General features: G+C 38.3%; 1 protein-coding gene across 4 annotated transcripts; it reads left to right on the plus strand.

Moving 5' to 3' along the window:
- Nucleotides 1–8863: 8863 nt before the first annotated feature.
- Nucleotides 8864–24110, plus strand: secisbp2l (SECIS binding protein 2-like). 4 transcript variants are annotated; one of them, XM_065283841.2, is made up of 18 exons: nt 8864–9029; nt 11936–12102; nt 14199–14526; nt 14741–14873; nt 15043–15251; nt 15343–15367; nt 15447–15556; nt 15640–15759; nt 15904–15993; nt 18295–18462; nt 18544–18685; nt 18779–18942; nt 19036–19144; nt 19235–19397; nt 19893–20113; nt 21646–21800; nt 22545–22764; nt 23021–24110. In XM_065283841.2, exons 1-18 carry the CDS (start codon nt 9009–9011, stop codon nt 23578–23580), a joined length of 3105 nt encoding a protein of 1034 aa, XP_065139913.2. In that variant the 5' UTR covers nt 8864–9008; the 3' UTR covers nt 23581–24110. The 4 variants fall into 4 exon arrangements, with proteins under 4 accessions (XP_065139913.2, XP_065139911.2, XP_065139910.2 ...); XM_065283839.2 differs by having other exon boundaries at nt 15643–15759; XM_065283838.2 differs by having other exon boundaries at nt 14744–14873.
- Nucleotides 24111–26726: the final 2616 nt, after the last annotated feature.

Raw genomic sequence — 26726 nt, forward strand, 5'->3', positions numbered from 1 at the left:
TCATTTCGCCTGATTTGATGAAATAAAGTTTGTTATAGATGATAGAGCGCTGGCCTGCAATATGTAACACGAGAGGAAGGGTGTACTTGTTTGTCGTCTTGTGAGGGCCAAATTTCTTAAACTGAACCGTTTTCCAAAAACATTTACTCACCCTCATTTATTCCAAACCCACACGACTGTAATGCTTCAGTTGAAGACTAAACTTTAGCATCTTTTTAACTTTGTAACTTTAATCCAAGTAAATGCACTCATTCATCTCTAACATTGTGCATGCTTCCACACATGATGCGTCAGATTTAACCACCAATGTTCCTCAATGATGTCATTCATACTGGCAATCACATTACAGCTAACATAACAATAATCATTAGAAAATATATTGAACAAAACTTAAATAACATTAAACTTATATAGTGTTTATGTATACGGTATTTCCCCATAATCAAAAAAAGATTAACGACAAAAGTCTCATTTGGTGTTAATTTTTCTCTATTAAAATAAAAAAATACATTTTTGAACATTTATAAAGAAGACCTTCCAATTCTATCCAAAACATTTGCATTTAGCTATAAATGCAATTGAAAAATAAGTGTAACCTTCATAATCCTACCTATGTCCTACAGAAATTACATTTGACATCGGCATAAAACCTAAAAGAAAGTGTTTTACACCAGATGAAGTATTTTAAAACCTTATTTGATTTTTGGTAGCAAGCATGCATTCATATTTCCACTCCATCCAGTCAAGTTTAAAAGTCAAATGCTTATATTATGCTATATTCTGTAAGTAACTTCGTAATAACATAATTATTTCATCTCCTATCGGTAATAAAAACTCCTTCAAGTGCAATATCAAGTCTAAAACTCACATTCTCCTTATTCACATTTTCTTTAAACAGACACTTCAACCATCAACAATATTGCTGTACATGTGTGCACACAGTTAGTGTTGTTTTATTTATATGAATTACACTTAACTCACACGTGAATGTTGATGATATGTCAGTGTAAAGGGTTTAATAACTTTCACTGTATGAAAATAAGACTCATATAAAACACATATATCTTTCACAGCAGCACATATAGCGGGCACATCTGGAGAAAGAAAAGGAGGTGCGTGTGCGCGCGTGCACGTGGTTGCGTGCGAGCCCTCAGCAGCGGCGTCCTCTCGGGGCGTCTGGGGTTTGATCTGTAAAAAAACAACCCACTGAACTTCAATGAGTGTATAAAGCCAGAATCACGCGTAAACCTTGTTAAAGTAGAAACACAACATGTGTAGTCACGCATCCCGCGCGCGCGCCTCTGTGTTTAACCCATAAAATTACACGCGCACTGGGCGCCAAAAGCCTCGAGGCAAGAGGCGCGTGAAAGCGGAGCTAATGTTGATGCGAGTGTCAGAAACTGGATTACGTTAACGCTCATTAGATGCGCCGTAAAACACTTTTTGGCAAGTCCAAATTAAACCGGCACTCATGTTTGTCAGTGGGAATTGGAAAACATAAGCGTGTTAAACTCTGTGAAAAGAATAATATTTCACATCATACACTCGTGACGACAGAATGTAAACTCATTATCATCACAGAATACAGAGTAGCCTACACTGTCTAGAAAAAATGACTTTCTTACCCAGTAGCCTATTTTTGTCTTCTTTTCAGTACAAATATCTAAACATTCTTAAAGTGGATATATCAGGAAATTCTTTTTCTTCCATCAACCTAGAAAATGTGAAAAAGATTAACCCAGTAACTTAGTTTTGGTACCATTCTCTGCAGATCATTAACATTTGTCTCCCCCTGTGATGTCAGAAAGGGATCTTATAATAATAACAATACCGCCTCTTAATCTGCACTATCCAACCACAGCGCTGCTGTTTAGTGCAGAAATCAGCTCATTTGCATTTTAAAGGACACACCCATTTTAACATATTATAATAAATTATCTACATGGTATTGAGCTTGAACTTCACATATGCACTCTGGGAACACCAAACATTTATTTCACATCTTAAAAAAGTGAAAAGTCCCATTAAAATCAAGATGAATTTTCTTGATGAGCAAAATGCTCTTGGAACAAAAGTCTTTTTAGACAAAAAATGTCATATTTAAGTGAATTTGGTTTTTTAAACCAAAAATCAATATTGAAATAAGTTTACTTTTTCTTGAACACTTAATTCAAGAAAATTCAAGGTTGTTGTTATTATTATATTTTGCTTGTTTTAAGCACAACATCTACTTAAATTTTATATTTTTGTCTAAAAACAGACTTTTGTTTATCAAGAAAATGCATCTTGATTTAAAAGATTTTAGATGTTGGTCCTGAAAACAAGACAAAAATACTAAGTAAGAAAGTCGTTTTTTTTTGCAGTGTAACATTTAAAACAGAGCTTTATTTCACTGCACAAACCAAACAATGTGACAGACAGGCAGAGATAAATAGACCGACAGACAGACAGCAAAATTCAAAATCACTCCCATATTAAAAGTGCACATTTTATTACTTTTTATTTACTCGCAACATTTTTGGAGAGGTTTGTCCATCAATCTGTTACCATGGAAACGCGAACCCCACAACATCTCAAAACTCTGTGTTAGTTTCATCCTGCTGCTGCTGTGAAGCTCATCACACCTCTGATCTACTGGCCTCCCATCATAGTGATGCCCACCCGATGTCTGACCAGAGACCCTGGTCTGCTTCCCTTTATTTTTACATTATACATGTTTATCTTAATAAATCTTATATTATACAGTCTGTTTTTCTACTGGATCGCCCAACCAACCCCTTCCTTTAACTTTTATTTTAAATGATTAAAACTTTTAATTCACATAAAGTTTGTATAATCTATATATTTTCTTTCAAGGTTTTTTTCTTACAAAATACTTTTTATCCTAAAATAACCCCTTGGTGGTCAGATAACATTATCTTAATTTACAATGATGTAATTGTATGTTACATTATTACTCGGCTCATTAATGTTAGCAGCTGTACTTTCCTACTTTGTTGTACTTTGATTCAGTTTTCTCTTGTTTACTTTTTCTTCATGTAAAGCTGCTTTGGAACAATTTAACAATTGTGAAAAGCACCATATAAATACAGTTGAACTGAATAATTTAGCATTATACAAATAGAGTAAAATAGTTAATTGCATGCATTTCAGCCAAATATTAATGCAATGTCAAACCTTTCACCCGTGTTAAGAATCAACCAGTGGCAACAGTTTAAAAGTACACTAGACAAACTCCGCATGAATACTGATGTGCTGTGTAAACTACTAGACAAGAGTGTTTAAAAATACAACATCGCCACCTTTAGGTGAAAATGAGAATTGTTTGCTCTTTCACAAGTGGTGGCGCTCATTTTTGGATTGGGGACTATACTTTGGCATTAATCCACAGTCCTGTACAGTTTCATTTTGTGTTCTCAGGTGACATCAGTGAGCTACAGAAACTAAAACTTTGGCTCGAGTTAAAGAAGTCATTGTTTAAATTACTGATGAAGTTCTGAGAAAATATATCGACAGTGCCAGAGAGATGTGCTGCTATAATTACTGCACATATCAAAGAATTAAGTTAGTGGATATAAACAGTATGACTCACATCATCTGATACTTTAAACCATATTTTCAGATCTTTCAGGTTTTCTAATAATTTTGGCCACCAATGTAGGCGTGTACATTTTATATTACTAATATCCACCATATTTAGTTGAAGTATGGGACCAATTCAGCAAATACTAAAGGGGTCATAGCATGACTTTCCATGTTTAAGAGCTATAATGTGAAAAAGATCATCCCAGTAATTTAGTTTTGGTAAACCATTTTAATGTAAAAAAAAATTGCTCATTCAGATTTCACCTGTTTTTTGACGTAGGTAGCAAGTCTAATTACAATAATGCCGCCCCTTAATCTGCACTATCTGACCACGGCACTGCAATTTAATGCAGAGAGAGAGAGAGAGAGAGAGAGAGAATTTGAATTTTCACAGTATTTTTACACTACAATGTACATAAATATTAAAATCAAAACCATCTCATAATAAATGTGGAAAAACCAAATCACCTTCAGAAACAGAACACAAAGCCTCATTATAACATCAAATACCTTCAAAAGTGGTAAGGTCATCCATAAGTTTGTAATATGCAAAATCAATCAATATTCTTGCTTTCACCATGTTTGAAAACATTGCAACTACATTCTGTCTCAAATTTTGTTCGACTTTCTTTTTCCTACTTACGTACACAGCCAATTTTGCCTGGCCTAGAACAAAATTCAACAACTGGCATACAAATCTTTCCCTCATCACATATTTAAAACACAAAATATAAGACACCGAAGTAAAAGTTTCATTGCACCTTTGAAAAATATTTAAAATAGAGATAAAAGCATTGACTGAGCACCATGGATGATTCTCCACTGTAAATCCCCTATCTTTTTCATCAAAGGTGGCTTATAAAGTGCTCTCCATTCAGGTTTTATATTCACATTCAGTTTTAAAAAATCACGCCATGGAGTATCAACTTTCTTATCTAACATTCTTTTGATAAAAATGATAGCACAATACTTGTATAAAATTTTCCCAGAGCAAGAAAAGAAATCTTCACACAGGTCATCAACAGTCTTTAAAAACACTCCAGAAACTTCTTCCAGGCTCACTGAAAGAAACAGAGAAGGAAAAGAGTCTTTAGGCTCCGATTCACAGAGACCATCACGATACTCAGACAAAAAAGTTCTTTCCATTGCACTAAGAATCGTCTGCCATTTCACCAATAACTGTGCAACTAGACGGGTTGATCGAATTCCCAGATGCTCAGCCGTTGCTTCTCCGTTCATAAAATCAAGTCCTGATATTTCCAGTAATTGTCCCAAAGTGGTAATTTACCTGTCAATAAGTGTTTTGTTAAGGCCTTGATAAAGTCCACTTGCAGACAGATCCAGGCGTGCTCCACGGACTAAAGGCTCTTCTAACAGCCAATAAAGTGACTCAGAGTTCCCTGCTTTTTTTACAAACAAACAGACTCCACACCTTAAAAAGATTCTTATAAAACACTGGTAGTCCAGAAGTCTTCAATTTCATTGGATCAAGTAAAAAAAGACTTTTGTCTAACCCCAGCTTCTCAAGATTATGTAAAATCACATAAGCAACAGAACACCATTTTTTATTCAAATGAACCAGTAAGAAGTTTCTGTATGAATTGCGACCGAAAAGTTGTTACTCTGCTTTGTAAGCATACCAAGCCTTGCCCACCCTCATCTTTAGGCAAGAATAACACACTTTCTGGGACCCAGTGCAATTTATCCCAGAAAAAAATCTACTAAAATAGCCTGGATTTTTGCTTACAATTGTAATGGAGGATCAATACAAGCAACCCTGTGCCATAGTGAGGAAGCAACTTATTTATTTATAATTAAAATACGTCCTCTGTATGACATTTTTGGAATTAACCATCTCCATTTATCCAAATGGCCTTTCACTTTTTCAATGAGTCCTTCCCAATTCTTTTGCACTGTTAAATCATCACCAATATATACTCATATAAAGTATTTAAAACCTGATTTTACCCACCCTAACCCTGTAGAGAGAGAGAGAGAGAGAGAGAGAGAGAGAGAGAGAGAGAGAGAGAGAGAGAGAGAGAGAGAGAGAGAGACAGAGAGAGAGACAGAGAGAGAGACAGAGAGAGAGAGAGAGAGAGAGAAAGAATTGAAGACACAATTAAAAATAATCAAAATCCACTTGATTTCCCAATTGCACATGAAGAATTGACAAACAAACTCAAAAGCCAAAAATGTAAGAAATCTTGTGGTCCTGACAGCATTCTAGTTGAAATGCTGAAATACAGCACACCTGATCTGCAAACTGCTGTGCTCAAATTATTTAACATTTTAGTCAGTTCAGGCTGTTTTCCTGACATCTGGAGCCAAGGACTTATTACCCCAATTCATAAGAGTGGGAATAAATTAGACCCTAATAATTTCAGAGGCATTTGTGTGAGCAGTAATCTGGGGAAGTTATTTAGCTGTATTTTAAACAATAGAATTGTAAACTTCCTTACCGAACACAATGTCCTGAGTCCGAGTCAGATTGGCTTTCTTCCAAATTACAGAACAACCGACCACATCTATACCCTACACACCCTAATCAATAAACACGTCAAACAAACCAAAAACGGAAAAATATTTGCATGCTTTGTCGATTTCAAAAAAGCATTTGATTCTATTTGGCACAACGGATTATACTACAAACTTTTACAAAGTGGTGTAGGGGGTAAGGTTTATGATATTATAAAATCAATGTATTCAAATAACAAATGTGCAATACGAATTGGCAACAAACATACAAAATTCTTTACCCAGAAAAGAGGAGTACGGCAGGGCTGTAGCCTAAGTCCAACGCTGTTCAACACTTACATTAATGAACTAGCGGTGCAGTTGGACCAGTCGACAGGCCCTGGACTTACTCTACAAGACAAGAACATTAAGCTCTTGTTGTATGCAGATGACCTGGTGCTGCTGTCACCCACTGCACAGGGACTACAGCAGCACCTGGACCTGCTGGAGGACTATTGTCAGAACTGGGCCCTGGCAGTAAACCTAAAAAAGACCAATGTTATGGTCTTCCAGAAAAAGCCCAGATGTCAGGAACACAGATACCAGTTCAATCTAGGCAGCACCACCCTAGACCACACGATGCAGTACACTTACCTCGGTCTTATCATTACTGCATCGGGGAGTTTCAGTATGGCAGTGAATGCTCTCAAAGATAAAGCCCGAAGAGCTCTATATGCCATCAAGAAAAAATTCCAAAATATTGAAATACCAATTCCAATTTGGTGTAAAATCTTTGATAGTGTGATTCAGCCCATTGCGCTGTATGGAAGTGAGGTTTGGGGTCCACTCAGTGATCAGAGCTACACAAGATGGGACAAACATCCAACAGAAGCCCTACACACAGAATTCTGTAAACTCATCCTAAAATTACAAAGAAGGACACCCAATAATGCATGTAGGGCAGAATTAGGCCGATTCCCATTGATTATCAATATGCAAAAAAGATCCCTCAAATTCTGGATGCATCTAAAATCAAGTCCCACAGAATCGCTACATTTTAAAGCGTTACAAAGCCAAGAACTGAACCCTGAAAAAAATCCCCTCAGTAAGTTGGTTCTGAAACTTACTAACCTGACTAACTTTACTAACACCAACCAGTCTCAAACCAGCACTGCTTCTCATCCAAACATTAAAATAAATCAAATTATTAAACAATCTAAAAATACTTATCTGGAACATTGGGATCAAGAAACTAAAACACAAAGTAAATTACAATTTTATCGAACTTTAAAATCAAATTATGAATTAGAAGAATTATCTCCAAAGTGTCAAAGACACAAAGCAGAGACGGATCCTGACCAAGTACAGGCTCAGTGAGCACAGCCTAGCCATTGAGACGGGCAGACACAGAAAGAGCTGGTTACCCAGAGAGCAAAGGGTGTGTGTTCATTGTAGGACAGGAGAGATCGAGACAGAGATGCACTTCCTCCTTCACTGCCACAAAGACAAAACTATAAGAGATCTCTACTTAAATAAATTCAGTAACTCAATAAAGAACTTTACCACCAAGACTGAAGTACAACAAATTAATATAATATTAGGAAAGGGACAAACAGCAGCACTGGCTGCTAGATACGTGTGGATGTGCCACAGCCTAAGGGACAGCAGGTAAATGTGTGTGTGTATAATGTGTATATGTGTATGTGTATGTATGCGTAATATGTATGTGGGTGAGTGTATGTGTGTGTGTGTGTGTGTGTGTGCGCGTGCATGCGTAATATGTGTATGTGTGTGTGTGTGTGTTTGTCTGACCTCAGTGTGTTTCCCTACTGTCTACCACAATAACCCTCAGTATGTGTGTGTATATATTAAAACATTGTAATGTCAAATGTTCAGACATGTTCTAATGTGTTATGATGTTAATTAAATGTTGATTTGATCATATTTTTTTCTTATTATACAGATATTTTTTTTTCTTTTTTTTATATACCTATATACATGCTTTGGCAATATTGTATAATTTACAGTCATGCCAATAAAGAAAATGTGAATTGAAATTGAATTGAATTGAATTGAGAATTGACAGCACAGTTGAGTTTTAGTTTAATTAAACCACCATTATAGTGATCAGCGTTTGCATTTCATCAGCTGATTTGCATTTTAAAGGACACAACCAAAAACAGCACATTTTTCCTCACACCTACAAAGTGGCAATTTAATTTAACATGCTATAATAAATTATCTGTGAGGTATTTTGAGCTAAAACTTCACATACGTACTCTGGGGACAACAAAGATTTATTTGACATCTTAAAAATCTCATAATATGACCCATTTATTAGTTCTCCTTAGCATAAGCAAACTTGAATGGCTTTAATAATACATTTATTATTATCTATAACAGGGAATTGCCATTTACAATCATCATAAAAAGTAGATAGACCTAGGTAAATACATTAATATATATATTTTTGTTCAATCCAACTCTGTAAATGAGTTTTTCTTTTACTGTAATATCAGTATTATTTCCCAACATTGCATGTTTCCTAGCTACATTTCCAAACCTTAGTTAAACAAAAGCTTGTTGATAGAAATGAGTCAAAACCACAGGTGATTTACTAAAATAATAATCGCACCTCCATTTTGAGGCAGAGATGTGTTTTTTATATAAGTATATATGCGTGCGTGTGTGTATCAAGATTAAAAAACGGCCTGTGTGTCCTTTGTCACTGTGTTTATTATGGTCTGGAGCGCCCCCTTACGGCAGCGTGACGTCACAACACGAACGCGTTTCGGTCTTGACCCTCCGCAGCTTCCGTCCCAGATGAGTGTCTGTCTGTCAGTCAGTCAGTCAGTCAGTCAGTCGGTAAGCCAGTGACGGACATCAGAACCGGAGCAGTACCGGATCATGCGCGTTCTCAAGAAGACCTGACAGCTGCACGCGGCTCGGTTCCGGTGTCAGCGGACGGGATGGACAGTGGCGAAAGAAAGGTAACGCGATGTCATGACACACGGACGGACGCGACAAACATCCGCTCTCGTCTTATTAGCATTAGCAATAGCAGCGCGAGCGGGATTAAAGTCCACAAGCACAGAATCAAATGACATTTAAAAGACTTTTATCGAAACTGCGAGGATAATAAAGGTAAGCCGACAGTTTCAATAAAACCCGCCAGAGAATGACCTCGATTATAATGAAACTAGACTATAAAATATTCAGCTACGATGTTGACGATCTAGTCGAATTTGATGTAATGTTTATCCACGTCTGAAAAGTAGCAGGGTTATTTAAAGATCGACTGTGTTATTCTTTATCATGAATTAGCGTGTATGTTGATCAGTAGCTCGTGTCATAAAAACACAACACTATTCTTCATCCCTCCACACATACACAACATACACAACAACACCTCTTAATGACGTCTCATTCTTAGACAATATTTGGCTGCACTAATACTTAATACTTGTGCAAGGTGTTTGGGACAGAATCAATAATCAGACAATCGATGATTTATTTTGTGTTTAAATGATTTGTGTGTGTGTGTGTGTTTGTTTGTTTGTTTGTGTGTGTGTATCATGCTGGTATCTGATCAGTCTCGTCTTTCTGCATTCATTACATTCTTTACGTGTTTGTGTGTCACCTGCTCAGTTTCTGTCCTGTTTTAGTGTTTCATTGTGTCACACAAACCTTCTGATGAAAGTTTTTATGACATTTTATTTTGTTTCTCTTGTCAGAATTTTCTTGAGTGTTCAATTCTCAAAGATGCTCAACATTTGTCGAGTTTTATGACTTTAGGCATCAGTTTCGGTTCACAAGTGTGCTTTATTGGCATGACAAGAACTGTACGTGTGTATTATCAAAGCATTAGCAGTACAAATATTGCAAATCAAAGTAAAAATAAAACAAAATATTTAGTGCAAAATTACAAGTAATTAGTCATTTATATAAGAACAGATTAAGATCAGTCTCTCTCTCTTTCTATCTCTCTCTCTCTCTCTCTCTCTCTCTCTCTCTCTCTCTCTCTCTCTCTCTCTCTCTCTCTTCATTACAATAAAGCCTCTGTATTCCACACACAATCTTGAAACAGAAATGCTGAAAAGACAAAAGTGTCTCATGTGGTTCAGCCCCCGGAAGAAAAAAACACAGTGCCATCGATTCTCTCTCACTCTTTATTTATTTGTCTGCTTTACTGTCAGTTCTTATCTTTAGACCCACACAAAATATGTGCACGCAAAAACTCATTGCCATGGAAGTTGAATGGCGCATTCATATCAGTTCTGCACAAGCCCCGCCCCCTCTGCATGCACCCTTATTAAAGATATTGGCCAATTTGATGATGCTTAGATGATGTAATGTAAACATGCTTGTAAATATCTTGGAGATGAAAACTATTCTCTGCCACACAGCAGCACATGAGTTTTTATTATGTAGTGCTTTGTTGAACTTGGATTGTTTAAGATAAGCATGATGGTGTGTGTGTGTGTGTGTGTGTGTGTGTGTGTGTGTGTGTGTGTGTGTGTGTTATGTTGATCTGATTCAAGCTTTAAAGTTTGTTAGGATCATGGGTTCAAGGGTAATAGGGTTAGATACTGATGAAATATAAATCTTTTTGAATTAAAGCATTCACAGATTAGAAAAGTTTAGAAAGGGATCTTTGATCTGATTGGATCTGGCACAGAAAATGTATATAAAAAATCGTGCCGGCACTTCAAGATAAACTGAGATTACAGGAATACCATAAATGTGCATCCCACCATACACATATCACAGTGGTTTGCAAATACTGATTTTAATACTTTATGTCTTATTAAAGTCAAATGTTTAGGCCGAGGCAGATAGCAGCGAGACGGGTGATGCTTTCTTTACACAGAACATATATTAAACATGTTTGTTGTTATATGTTTAGTGTTTGCATATATAAATATATATTATACTTAGTCAAATTGATTTTACACAAATCTAAAGCATTATTGCATATCAGATATCACATCATCTAGCATCTATCACATATTACACTTAGTATTGCAGTGTGATGTGTAGGGTCAGGTGTGTGTTGTGTTATGAGTGTGATACATGATAATTGTATGCATGTTTCGATGTGATCACTGGTGCCTTATTTGCAGTGATCTGATTGGTGAAGAGAGTTGTGAAGATCTACTCAGCTGTGTGTGGTGTCATAATCGGAAGAGTGTACAAAGCTCCGCCTACCACCTACAGACTAACAATTGCTGCTATATACTATAACACACACTCCATTCAGTCCTACACACACACACACACACACACATTTCTGTGGACCTAAGCATCAGATGCACATTGTTTCTGTTCAGTTCTGAGAGTTCATGTATTGTAGTGTAGATCCTCAGAAATCATCCGTGTCATGTTTTTAATTATCACAGAAATTCATTTATTAAAATAAGAATCATGTTAATAGTAAAGCAGCTATGATAAAGAGACGTCGGGAGGATTTAACACTTGTGTTCTTCACTTCAGTCGTGTTTGAGGTGTAAAATCTATAATTGTCTGCTTTACACTACAGACTATAACATCATCTCACTTGCTGGTATCTTTGTGTGTATCAAAGACTTGTGATGAATTTACTGCTAGTCTAAAAACTTATGATAGAGAAATATGTTGCATGAACAAAAACTGTACTCTCAGCTGTGTGTGTGTGTGTGTGTGTGTGTGTGTGTGTGTGTGTGTGTGTGTATGTATGTATATGACAAATAGGCACTGTCCCTCGCTAATGTCCCACCCAGAGTATTCGTTTTCAGACCTGTGCAGTACTCAAAATGAACAAAAATGCAACAAAAGTCTTAAGTCATATCACTCCTATAACTCATGATGTTGGATTTCATGTCTTCATAACTCATCAGGAGTTTCTGTTTGTTTTCAGGATGTGAAGCTCTCAGCTGAAGTCGAGCCGTTCGTTCCTCAGAAGAAAGGTGTTGATCCTTCATTATTACCCATGAGTCTGTGCGGTGAGGGTGGAGCTGAGCCCACACAAATCCCCTCCTACCTGATCACCTGCTACCCATTTGTACAGGAGAATCAGAACAACAGGTACACAAACACACACAAATCATTCCTGTAAGGTGATTGACGTTTGTGTGTGTGATTGTCTTTATCTTCAGGGGATCCGCCCTCTTTTCTTTCCTGTTCACTTTCAATTGGAGAAAGTGCAGAGTGTCTGTGCGTGCATGTGCGCATGTGCTTGTGTGTGCGTGCATGCATGCGTTCGTGTGTGTTTACTACTTACTGGGATGGGTCAAATACAGAGGTCACATTTGGGTTAACTTACTAGAGATGTTTCAGGGCTGATGTTGATACAGATGATTACAGATCAGGTGGACCAATAACCGATATTTTGAACCAATATATATATATATATATATATATATATATATATATATATATATATAATTATAACATTATTAATATTAATCATATTAATAATAACAAAATAGAGCAGGAAGCACCAATAAACTATATATCAGGGGTGTCCAGACTCCAGACTTTTTTGTGTGGTGATCTACTTTTAAAATGATAAAGCCAAAAACATCTACCTGCTAAAAAACACAGTTACATTTTTTTAAGAACAATTTAAATGCGTGTTAGGACTATACTGCATATCTCTACATTGAATTTAAGGCTGTCCCCATTAGGCTTCTTCATTCTTTTTGAGGAGTTAAAAAAATCCTTGAGTACATGTCAAGTACTCCTTAAAATTGCGGAGATGCGGTTTAGTGAAGCAAACTAGAAAAAGACAACAGTATCAGAAGCCTCTCTCTCTCTCTATCTTGTTCGTTTGCTCGCACGCAACCCTAACCACACAGACACACACACACACACACACACACACACACACACACACCGTGCCCATGGATCCGCTCCTGAAAAAGGCACAGCAACTCAAAAAGTCTTGAGTGTTTCACAATTACTGTCATAATGGCAATTTCACGCTTTGTTTTCCGATGCTCATGGAGCAGCATATACAGTTTACTTATGTGGAATCTACTGGCATTGCCTTTCCGATCGACTGGTCGATGTGAAGAGTTGGTTCCAAAACCAAAATTTGTATTTTCTGTTACAAACTTTCACATCGCATCTTTGAGTTATAAAAACATAAAAAATTCAAATCCATAATTTGATTTTCAAAGATTTATTATAAAAACGGATTCTTTTTTTCTGCAAAATGCTTTAAATCCATTAAATCAATATATAAATGTGCATTCATCTTTGCCATGTTATATTAATTTAGTGGTATTTACTGATAAAAAAAACCATTAATGGCATTAATCAAAACACCTTGTCATATTAATAACACTGTCATTGCTGCTGTTATCCTTGGGACGTTGTCGCTGAATTTTTTGACAGCGATCAGATGTAAAATGTTTTGGTCCTGCTTGATTTGCGTTGGCTTTGAGTAAAATAATGTTAAGTTTTTCATAAGATCCCCTGGGGTCAATGTGTTAACATGACAGAAGCTTGATACGGTCAGGAGAGCAACAGCCGACATTATAAATGATTTGATTTTGATGGTTTACGTTTCTTCCCTGCCACAGAAAACCACCACAGGTTTTTTAATGTCATTTAAGTATTTGTTTGTTTGTTTGTTTGTTGATCACAAAGTAGATGAGGAATACTAGGATTCAGTGTGTATTAAACACGCCACCATTATTGTTTACAGTGTGTGGAATTGTGCGCTGTGATTGGATTTATTGCATTCTGCAGACTGGCATTTGTTGTGTTTTAGGTAAAAAGGGAGAAAAGATGACAGAATAACATGGTGGATATCGATTTTTGCGTAAAAATCTTGCTCTAGTGTTGTGTTCTGACGGCTCGCACTAAATCCTTGGCGGCATCAGAGCCAAATAGCACATTTCAAAATTATAGTACTTTCTGCAAAATGCTTAATATCGACATTGATAATCGATTGACCCCTATATCATATATTAGTCATTACATCGCTTTTACTTTCACAACACAGATATGTTCACTATGACTTGGCTGAAACATGTAAATATTGCAATAATTCTATTGCTTTTTTTATTATATTGGCCATGAAGTTTCATGTTAAGATGTGTTTTTAAGTTTCATTCATTCATTTGATGTGTTCTTTTAAATAGAAATGTTAATGTCTCTGTGTATTTTCTCAGCAGTAATCAGTCATTCAGTCGACAGCTGCCCGTGTACAGCGGAGATCACCGATGGCCGCAGGTGAACCCGAGCCCAGGCGGACCGTACCTAGCCTACCCCATCCTGTCCTCCCCTCAAGCCCCCGTCAGCAGCGATTACGCCACATACTATCACGCCGTCATGCCCACGCCGTGTCCTCCTGTGGTGGGTTTCTACCAGCCGTTCCCCGGGCCGTACGCAGGGTCGCTGCAGGCCGGCGCATTAAACTCTGTATCAGACTGCAGCGACAGATCGGTAGCACAGGGTCAGAGAGGGAGAGGCGTTTCACGAGTGCCCATCATGCACAAGGTATACATCAGCACCTAAACCAGCATACACAAGAGGTGTATGGTTTACTAAATTTTATACTTATACACAGAATATGTACTATACAGTTAGTAATGTGCTAGTATTCTTGTCCAGTCACAGTCACAGAAATGAAAGCTCAAAGTTACATGCCACCTATCAGACACATTCAAATCGTTTAAACAAATGCTGATGTGTCATTTGCTTTTGTGTACAGCAGCCGGTGAATCAGCCAATGAGAGTCAAGCGCCCCGTGATGCGGAGTGTGGCGGTACAGAAGGAAGTAGGGGCAGCTGGACCTGATGGGAGATCCAAGACAGTGTTGCTGGTGGATGCTGCGCAGCAGACGGGTAGTTGACCTTTAACCCTGACCTGACTCATAGCACCCGGATGTGCACAACTTAATACATACTAATGGACAACAGTGTTTTTGGACTGACCCTAATTGTGTGTGTGTTTGTGTGTGTGTGTGTGTGTGTGTGTGTTTGTTTGTGTGGGTGTGTGTGTGTGTTCGTTCAGATTTTCCAGGCGAGGCGTGCGGCAGATCGGATCAGTCAAATTCATTGCAGTGGAAGAATAAAGCCCGACGCAGGCGCACATCACAACAAGAGTCATCCAGTGAGCACGGAGCCAGCGAGGCCGACATCGACAGTGACAGCGGCTACTGCAGCCCCAAACACAACCAGGGAGGTGTCAGCGTTTCAACCGGTCAACAAACAGCTGCGGTGGTACGTATAGCACCTCACGTCTCTGTTTCAGCTTTTATCTTATTGCATTATTATGCTGTTCTCACATGTGTGTCTGTGTATATGTGTGCAGGCTGTGGACGCAAGTGTCATGACAGGTAAGTTGTATCGTGCCCAGCTGAAGTCTGATGAGTGACTTTGATGAGCGTGTTTAACTTTGTGTGTGTGTCTTTACAGCAGTTAGCTGGGGAAATGTTGGATCGCACAACATCCAGAAACCATGGGCGGACAGATCTGTGTCGTACCAGAGAGGCGGCAGAACCCCTGAGCAGAGGAACTATACACAGGTAGAGGTCGACATCATACACGCATCACAATTACATCACACACGAGGGTCACATCATGATCTGATATCTGTTTCTGACTGCAGCAGGAGATTCAGACGAGTTTTGGAGGTCGTGCAGGAGTCCAGAGGAGATCACAGCTGTCTGCACTCAACACCCCAGAGACTCACAACACACACCTTACACCTGAGCCACTGTACTTTCAGGTACATACACACACAAACACAAACACATGCACACACATAAACAAAAACACACACACACACACACACACACACACAAATAACATACTATTTTGTAGTAATGTGTACTCTACCTGTCTTTCTGTGCCTGTGTGCATGTGTGTGTAGGATGAAGAGGAGTTTCCTGATCTGAACACAGGTGGTGCTGCTCAACGTAATAAACCAGAGCCAGCACAGCCCAAACTGCCCAAGACCCTGGTGAGTGTTTTATTTAAAAGAATCTTGTTCACACAAATATGGTTTAAAATTTTTTTTAACCAGCACCCAACAAACCAAACATGTGACAAGTAGTAAGGTTGTGTGGGACGTTACATTGAGAAATTTTAGGATAACCTAAAATTGTGATATAATATAAAGCCGGACAGATTTAACGTTTTGCTGATCTTCTCGGGTGATATTAGCCTGTCACAGATATATCTGTATTTGTGTATATGTCTCAGCCAATATGAAGGTTTTTTAACAAACATATAACAAATAAAATGCTTGTAAATAATGATGTTTGTCCAGGAAAGAGCGCTCCATTGTTTGCTACTGGAGACCAGCAAACCCTTTTACTTCAGTCATTGGTCTCTTGTTCAGACAAAGCAGTCAAGCGGTGTCTTCATGACATCTTTACACCTGGAAATAAGACCGCTTTGGTCGATCAGATTATAAGTGGATGAGAGAGACACATTCCCGTTTACAATCAGTCTCTTTTTTCCACTTGCGAGCGGGATAAATTACGCATTGATGCACACTAATATTAATAATAAAGTTGATTGAATATATCGCTTTCATCAATCTTAAGGAAGCTTTACAAAGATTCACAATATAATCAAACAAAATTACAATGAGGCATTAATATACAAGAAAACAAATATCCAAATCAACAAACATGTACATTAGAGAAACATACACGATAGTAGAAAATGCCACATACAATACAGAAAAGAAAAGAAAATAGAGAACAGACACAAAACCATGTCAGTGGACTTGAGAGTTGGAATAACAAGAAGTGAAAAGTTTTTAGATTAGTTTTGAAATCTTGTAATGACGACAGGTTCTGAATAAACCTCTCTGGGAGAGGCTCTACTACCAAAAGATGTCAGCCTATATCGAGAAACCGGTAATAAATTGGACTCTTAAGTGACCTTAGTGCACGGGCAGAGGTATATGTTTGAACGCACACATTTGGAAGGACCACAATGGAAATAAGCCTCTGGCTTTATTGTGTTTATCCTTTTGACTGATAATTGTACAAAGTAATTTTATTTATTTATTTATTTATTCGTTCTTTGTACAACATATATTATGTCAATAAAGATTTTCAATTAATTCAGTCAATTTTCAACAAGATCTGAGATATATTGCGGACAGGAACCATGGAGATCTTTAAACGTAATGAGGAGAACTTTATACTGAATGTGGAAACTAAGCCGGTGTAAACCCTATAAGACGGGAAATATATCATATAATATTTGATAAAGATATAATAATAATATTACAGTATGTGAGAGTACAGCTGCTGAAGAGGGCTTAAAATAATAAATATTTATGATAATAAATAAGCTCGCGCAACTTTCACACCATCGCAAAATGAAAGCGGTGGAGAGCAGATGCTTTAGTCTGTTCAGAATACAGTGGGTTTGTGTTAGAAGTCAGGAAAAAAACATTGTGAAGGACATTACACATTAGATCAGTATGGTGTCAGTCAAGCATTGTCTTATTAATGGTAATTAATTTGTGAAGTACATAACTTACTGTAAAGCTAATAAACAATGACTTCATAAGTTTCCCTTTTCAGTCCAATAAAACATTAACCTCATCTCTTTAAAATGCCAGTAATTGAAGTTATATATGTTTGTTCTTTTTATTTTTTAAAGATATTTATAATAAGTGATGTAAGACTCATTTTAGATAATAAAGTTAGACGTTAAATTGTTAAACACCCTGCCTATATTAGATATCTTTGTCACATCATTTATAAGTGTTTGATCACCACATTTAAGTGATCATTGCAAAAAATGTATTTATGTATATATAGTATATTCTGTTTATGTATATAGTGTATTGTATATATATATAAAGTACATAAAACATTTTTAAGATGTTTTAAAGAAGCCATGCATGTTTTTACATGACAATTAAAAACCAACACTGATAAAAACATATGACATTTCCCTAAAATGCGACATGTGGGACAAAAGTTCAAAATGCTGTGCAGTACAACACAAAGCGGGATGATTGAAACACAAAAACATGCTAAGCCAAACCAACAGGTGGTGATATAACCCTAACCATAACGCCATGATGGCCAATCAGAAGTAAAAAAAAAGTTATTAGCAAAAATATTTTGGCTATGGCTGCGTCTGAGAGCTTAGACAGCTGACTTGTTGCGTTGAGGCAGCGACTTCAGCGGCATGAAGACGGCTTTGGGAAACACATTCAGACAACAATTCTGTTTGATATATAAACAGAGAGCGCCTTTGCTAATCCTCTATTTAAAAACGATGTTTTCAGCTGGATAACCTTCCAGAGAATTCACCCATCAGCATTGTACAGACACCCATTCCCATCACCAGCTCAGTACCCAAAAGAGCAAAGAGTCAGAGGAAGAAAGCACTCGCCGCTGCTCTGGCCACAGCACAGGAGTATTCAGAGATCAGTATGGAGCAGAAGAAACTTCAGGTACACAGAGAACATCACAGCTTCTGTTTGTATTAAAGCTCAGTGTTGATTGAGATAAATGTGTTGTGTTTGTGTGTACAGGAGGCGCTCTCAAAAGCAGCAGGAAAGAAGAGCAGGACTCCAGTACAGTTAGATCTGGGCGACATGTTGGCAGCACTTGAGAAACAACAACAGGCTATGAAGGCGAGACAGCTGAACAACACCAAACCACTGACGTACACAGGTACACACACATCAACACAAACACACACACACACACACATTACACATGAATGAATGAAGTGAATTGAGTTTGATGTTTGTGTGTGTTCTTCAGTTGGGACAGTAGGAGCTCTACACACTAAAGATAACACTTCATTATCAGCCGTCAAACATTCATACACCCAACCACACAACATCCTGGACTCCACGGCTCCTCGTGTCAAGAGAGGAAAAGAACGAGAGATTCCCAAAGTCAAGAAGACGACCGCCATGAAAAAGGTGCTCGAGAACATCACATGACACTGAGCGTGAACAGAAATGACATCATCACACAACATTAACCTCTGTGTCTCTCTCTGTGTGTGTGTGTAGATAATTCTGCAGGAGCGTGAGGTGAAGAAAGGCAAGAGTTCAACAGATCAGAGTCTATCTGGTGCTGAAGATCAGAGAGACCCTGATACCCTTACACAGGAACAGGATGGTACATCATCTATAACACACACAAACATGTGCAGCTGCTTATATACACTGAATAAAGATGGATTAATCATTCATGTGTGTTTGTGTGTAGAGAACGGTCTGAGCGTGCCCAGTGATGCATCTCTGTCTCCAGCGAGTCAGAATTCTCCATACAGCATCACTCCTGTATCTCAGGGATCACCGGGCAGCTCGGGCATCGGCAGCCCTATGGCTACATCTGCCATTACCAAGATACACAGCCGCAGGTTCAGAGAGTAAGTACACAAACACACAACACAGATGTTGTTGTAAGTGCATTGGTCTGGTTTGGTCAAGCGTCACGTATGTGTAAATTGTGTTTTTGTTTTAAGGCTCGGGTCAGATGAGTTTGTGTATTAGATTAAATTATGCAAAACCCACTTTGACATGGTCTTTGGTCATAAATGTGTGTTGGCAGCGTGTGAACACAACCACCCTACAATGAAAAAAGTCTCATTGCCGTTTTTATTTTCCTGTTAATGTGATGTCACACTGATAAAGCCCTGCCCACAGCCACTGACTGACGGGTTAACTTACCCAAAAGCTTTTCTAAATGTGTTCGTTAGCACACTGTAGCTAAACCTAAAGATATTATTGTGTTCACACAGAAGCCTTTCTGACAATGTAATGGAAATTTTCTGGGACCAAAGTGCTGTGTGAATGAGGTTTAATTGACTCTGTGTTCGGCTTCACTTTTAACTTTGTTGTAATCTGCTGTGTGTCTCTTTCAGGTACTGTAATCAGGTGTTAAGTAAAGAGATCGATGAGAGCGTGACGCTGCTCCTGCAGGAGTTGGTTCGGTTTCAGGAGCGTGTCTATCAGAAAGAGCCCAGTAAAGCCAAATCCAAGCGAAGACTCGTGATGGGATTGAGAGAGGTCACCAAACACATGAAACTAAACAAGATCAAGTGTGTCATCATCTCACCTAACTGTGAGAAGATCCAGGCTAAAGGTCAGAGAGTCAATAATAACTCTATATACAGATTAAAGCAGGGCTGTATTTGTGTCTGATCTGATACGCACTTAACAGACTTTGATTGTCACATACTGTATAAGAGATTATTATTATATTAATTATATAAATTTTATATTAAATGCATACCACATTTACCAATTAACTTATACAGTAAAACATCCAAAACTGTGAGGTACCTTAAGATAAAATAAGAGCACAAACTGAGAGCTTGAGATCGATTACGTCAGTGTTTCCCAGAATCATTGAACTCATCTGCTTGTAGTGCATTATTTAGGGGGACATCTTTAATATTCTGGAAGGAGGAGGAGGAGGTACATGAGGACCCCATCACTGAATTATGTGCCCGTTTACAGTTCTTTCTCAACTTGTCACTGTAAATCCCTTCTGATATTCTGATGTTATCACATCTCAAACAACCCCAAATAATAGAGATGAGATATCACAATCTGCTCTTAAATGATGTGGTGAGCCGATCGGTCTGTGCAGTGCAGCATGAAGTCAAACACAACCAATAAGCCATAAAAATATAATTATGATGGACTTAAGTGAGAGAGGACACTAATCTTCTAGTTTTTTCTAAACAAAACCTGTATTGATGACATAAATGTGCTCGGGTCGGAGATGATTTAGTGACGTTAGAGTGCAGACCTGTGGGAGAATAGTGAGGGATACAGATCAAGACAACAGAGCCATATGTGAGCAGACTTTAGGGTTAGGGTCTGCACTAAAAACTGTATCAGTGGGGCTGTTTACACTTGGTATTAAGATGTGTTTTCATCGATCGGATCACAAGTGGACGAGAGAGACACATTACGTTTACACCTGGTATTTAAATCCGTCTCTTTTGTCCACTTTCGATCACTTCTGTCCTGAATACTGTGAGGGGGTGGTCTGTGAGACGGGGGGCGAGTCTCTCTGCTGTCATTCAAACCCGAGCGGGAGTAATTATGAGTTTATATGGACGCAAACTAATATTATGTCGGAGCCCGCTGCTTGTTTAGCAAGTATGCATGCTGCACAGTGTTTTGTACGTTTATATGTTGGAGATTTCTCTCAATTTTCAGCGCAATTGAAGAAATAGGACCGCTCAACTATCACACGCTTTCAAAACGAAACTACGGAGATCAGCCGCTTTAGTTTTATCAATGAAAGGCATAAAATAGCGCTGTTCACCGTATGTTCACGCCAGAAGTCAAAAAAGACATAAAACTTGTGTTTAGTACCTCAGATTAGTTAAATGGGCTGAGAGAAGGCGGTCGCGTGTGGCTGTTCGAACACATTCAACCAAAACGATCCGATCGAAAGTGATTTCGACTACCTCTGAATGTGGTTGAAAGTGGACGAGCTTAAAACGTTTTGAACACCGTTTACACCTGGCATTAACGTCGTCCACTTGTGATCCGATCGACGAAAACGCATGTTAATGCCAAGTGTAAACAGCCTCAGTGTTGTTTCTGTCATGTGTTTATATCTTTTAATAATGTGTGTCTGTGTGTGTTTGTGTGCAGGTGGTCTTGATGAGGCTCTTTATAATGTCATCGCTATGGCAAGAGAACAGGAAATCCCATTTGTGTTTGCTCTGGGACGTAAAGCTCTCGGTCGTTGTGTGAATAAACTCGTGCCTGTGAGCGTCGTGGGAATATTTAACTTCTCTGGTGCAGAGGTACACACACAAACAAACACACACACGTTTGCATATGTGGTTTACTGTGACTTTTAACAGTTTATATTACAGCTCTAATGACCTTTGACACTTTAGCTGTGTCCTAATTCAAGGGCTGGATCTGTCGAAGGACGTGTCCTTTAAAGGTTGAGTCCATAAAGAGGACTGAAATGAGACGGTGTAGCCTTCAAAGGACCCATAATTTGCATCACCTGCTGTATGCGCCTGTCAGCCGGACACAGCGAGACATTTCTGATTTATTAAAATAAAATTATTTTAGAATAATATGAACGTTGATGTAGATTAAACTAACCAACAGTATATCAAATAAATTAATCTTTGAAATATACACAACATAAACCGAATAATATTAATACTTAAACAGTGACAAGAATGTTTTCTGTTAAATACACATTTTTATTTAATAAAGGTTTTAATTGTTTATTTTAAATATCCAGTGGATATATTCAGCCGTTACAGGCGCACAATGAATCTTGGGATAGCTGGATCCATTCGTTCCATCTTTAACAGCACAGAAAAATAAGGCCACATTTTGAGGCTTCATTTTTAAACAGCCTTTGAATTGGTTAGGGTTAGGGTTAGGGTCGCGCTGCTGTGACACCAATCGGTCTTCGAAGGTCGCAGCTTTGAATTGGGACACAGCATTTATGAGATTATGAGGATTCAGGAAGTGTATTTATGTTCATGCTGTTGTTTAAATACATTCATTCTGTGTGTGTTCAGGATTTGTTTAATAAGCTGGTGTGTCTGACTGAAGAGGCACGGAGAGCGTATAAAGACATGGTGAACGCTCTGGAGCAGGAGCAGGCTGAGGAGGCCCTGAAGAACGTCAAGAAGGTCACGCATCACATGGGGCACTCCAGAAACCCATCTGCTGCCAGCGCCATCTCATTCTGCAGTGTCATCTCTGAACCCATCTCAGAAGTCAATGAGAAGGAATACGGTAATGAATGTTTTACTGCTGTAACACCACATTCTGTGGAGCAAATTTTTATGTTTAGTAAACCGACACACTCTCTGGTTTAGTGAAGGGTTAATAATCAATGTATAGACCTGACACTAGTGTGTCTCTGTATCAGTGTGTCTGACATCTCTACACTGATTGTAAATCTCATTCTTGTTCTTCTTAAGGTCTCATGACGGTCAGTTGTTAATAAATCAGTGACTGATGTGTTTTCTGTCTCTGGGTGTGTTTGTAGAAACTAACTGGAGGACTATGGTGGAGAACACGGACGCCCCAGAACCACTCGGGTCTGAGCTCAGCGGCAGGGCCGCCATCAGAGAACCCGAGGTCACGACGCCTGCCCCGCAACCATCGCCAGCCCCGACCCCGGCGGCCGCTCGAGCTCCAGAGAGAGAGGAGTCCCGCACGGACGACCGTCTGGAGTGGGCATCGCAGCGGAGCACAGACACGGGCTCGCTGGACGGCAGCTGCCGCGATCACCTCAACTCCTCCATCACCAGCACCACCAGCACACTGGTGCCCGGTATGCTTGAGGAGGAAGAGGAGGAGGAAGAGGAGGAAGAGGACTACCCCCCTGAACCCATCTCTGTGCAGGTGCCGCCGCTCAGCTGCAGGATCGAGTCGTGGGTCTCCAAAACACTGGAGAACCTGCAGCTGCACAGACAGAGCGATGACAGCACTGATGATGAAGATGAGGACGGGCGGGTGAGCGACGAAGAGCTCGACTCATCCGACCTGACGGAACCGACGCCCGATGACAAGGATGTGCTGGAACCTGCCGTTCACACAGGCTGAGGACACATGCACACCTCTCTCTCTCTTTCAGTTTATTACAGAGTTTCAAACACAAACATTGACTCAGGAAAATTTAATGGACAAACCAACACTCACTCACCAACTCTCTCTCTCTTTCTCTCATTCACTCACTCTCTCTCAATGATTTTGTTTAAACCTGTGTGACTTTCATTCTTCTGTGAAAGACAAATGGAGATGTTGAGCAGAATCTCTCGCTGCTTTGATAAACATCTGTCTCTGTTACACAGCAGGTGTGAAAGGAGAATAAATTCACTGCTCGTTCATTCCAGCACACAAATAGACGCTTGATGTGTCTGAACTCACAGACTTATTTCTCACAACCTTTCATCTTTTGTCTATGTTTGGTTTTACCCGTCAGCTCAATCAACTCAAACTGAAAGTTTAGAAAAAAACGTGTGAGCGATTCCTGTGTAACTAATGAATCCTGATGTAAATAACATGTTTCTAATATTCAGTCTTACTGGCTTCTATTTATCGTGCTTTTATTAAAATGGATCTGCTGATTTCAACCGGTGTATCATTTGTCTTTGGGTTTAATGTTTTTTTTTCCTGTGAGTTTATCATGTACTGTATTCTGGTGCTTTTGCTTTGGGTCTGATAAACATCAGTCTGAACGATGACTTTACTGACATCTAAAGATGAGGTTATTTCTCACACAAATAACACTATAAAGACAACGAGGCTTATTCTCGGAGCAGATCATCATCATCATCAGTGTAAAAAAAACCTCTATGCACCTAAAATCTGCCTTGTTGTCTTTATTTCTAATCGTAGACGTTTGGGTGACAGGACGAATAAAGAAATATTTCTAACTTTCTCTTTCTTCATCTTTAGTGTTAACACAGATCTGAGGAAACACATGAAGGATTTCTTACATTATAATGTTTGTTATAATCTAAATGTGATCTCTTGATAAATGTCTTTATGAAGGGTTAATCAATGACTAATGTGTGAGCGAATCAGACTGGATTTTCAGTGATGATTGTTTGACTCATGTAAACAGTGTAAATGTTGTGAAGCAGCAAGACTTAAACAGTGCAATAAGATAACTGTAGCAGAACTGATGTTAGCACCATCATGTTTGAGTCAATGTGGTGCTAATGAAGCTCGCTCTTTCTCTCTCTCTCTCTCTATATTGATTTTCATTGACTTGTCTTTTGCACTATGTATATAATCTTTACCATGCTTCAGTAACTGATGTGACGTCACGTGTGTCTTTTATAATAGTGAATCGTTTGTCCATCTGTAACTTCTGACCGATCATTAATAGAATTAAACTCTTTTCAGTAAATGATCTTTAGTGCCACGTCTTTAATTGTGTTTGAATCATTAAAGGGGACGTTTCACAAGACAAATAAATCTTTGGTGTCCCCAGAGTACATATGTGAAGTTTTAGCTCAAAATATCATCTAGATAATTTATTATAACATCTTAAAATTAACACTTTGTAAGCGTGTGCAAAAATGTGCCGTTTTGGGTGTCATTTAAAATGCAAATGAGCTGATGAAGTGCAAACACTGATCACAATGATGGTGGTTTGTTGAAATTGAAACTCAATTGTGCTGTGAATTATTTTCTCTCTGCACTTAATGGCAGTGCTGTGGTTGGATGAAGGGGTGGTATTATTAAATAAGAGCTCCTTATGACATCATAAAGAGAGATAAATTTCAACGATCTTGATCTTTTTCGCATTTTCTAGGTTGATAGAAGCACTAGGGACCCAATCATAGCATTTAAACATGAAAAAGTCTGATTTTCATGCCATGGCCCCTTTAAAGGTGGAGTGAGTCATTTGTTTTAGGTGAAAAAATTTTTTTTCTCTATAACTTTAAAATCTACAATAAGCTACGTTTTAGTCCTGAATGAACATTTATTTTTAAAGATAAAAACACGCAGAGCTGGACTTGGTTTTATTCACTGTGATTTAATGATTGCTTGCTTTCTTTCTGAATTAAATTGAAGAAATAGATAATGTGCCTGTCAAGAACAAATCATTATATGTTGTGTATAAATAAATTATTGTTTACTGTCACAGCAAACATCACGCAGCGACGATGAAAGTCTTACTTAATTTCACAGAATTCGTCAGGCCTAGCTATCGGTTCTTGCGCATCCGCATCAAGTCAAACATGAGAAAATCGAGATGTTCGTTTGAGTTTGCCGCAAGAACCGACAGGGGAATGATGTCAAAGTACCGCGAGAGCGATTCAAGAAATCATATGGAGGAGTCTGCTTATGAATCGCTCTCGTGGTACTTTGACGTCATTCGCCTGTCGGTTCTTTCAGGGCCGCATTAAAGTCGCCATGAAATGGATGTAGCGATTGTCTTATTTTGCTGACGTGAAACGAAAAAAAAAGTAATTGATTGATTTGAATTTGTCTTTTGAAAACTTATGGATCATTTGAAGTTGGGTCATGTTGCTATCAGACATGTTATTTAATGTGTTACTTATATACTACTTTTAGTTAATATGTCTTATGCTATTTTGTTTGTGTTTTATGCTTTCGTGTCTTAATGCTATTGTTTGTACAGCACTTTGGTTGGCTTTCAGTTGTTTTTAAATGTGCCTTATAAATAAACAGAAGTTGAACTTATTTGTGAATCGCTGTGATCTCCTGCGGGGTATAATGTTACCATGACCGGAAGTAAAGAGAGATCATTTCAAGGAGCATTTTTGACTAAAGATTATAAGGGCATATGATGATTTAAAAAAAAATATGAAGCTCACAGAGAATTTATTTTTAAGCAATACAGCAATATTCCAAAACAAATGACAGTTTTTCATTCAATTTCATAGTGACTTAAGTACGGCACACCTGAACACACCTAATGCTAAATGACCTGCAGTCACGTGCTTCATGTGTTCGGGCTGAATGATGGTCACATGCTTTAGGTAGATTGGGGATGTTTCATTATTTATTCTGTGCAGCTCGGTGGATGGATTTTTTTCCAAAATGGTTTTGTAATTATGTTTAGTGATATACTAGTGAAGCAGAAACGACGCAGTACAGCTTTAAATAAATCATCTCTGAGTCCTGTAGGCATTTGATCATATTTGATGTATCAGGCTTGTTTTATGAATATAAAGTTTGTGAATGGTGTAGATTTGAAGAGAGATATTAAA

This window comes from Paramisgurnus dabryanus, chromosome 9, assembly GCF_030506205.2.
Source record: "Paramisgurnus dabryanus chromosome 9, PD_genome_1.1, whole genome shotgun sequence".
Classification (NCBI taxonomy): Eukaryota; Metazoa; Chordata; class Actinopteri; order Cypriniformes; family Cobitidae; genus Paramisgurnus; species Paramisgurnus dabryanus.

Coding starts and splice junctions, on each gene's coding strand:
- secisbp2l (XM_065283841.2), top strand. CDS start 9,009: ATGGACAGTGGCGAAAGAAAG. Junction 15,557..15,639: donor AGCAGAGGAACTATACACAG/GTAGAGGTCGAC, acceptor TTCTGACTGCAG/CAGGAGATTCAGACGAGTTT. Junction 18,686..18,778: donor CAAACCACTGACGTACACAG/GTACACACACAT, acceptor TGTGTTCTTCAG/TTGGGACAGTAGGAGCTCTA.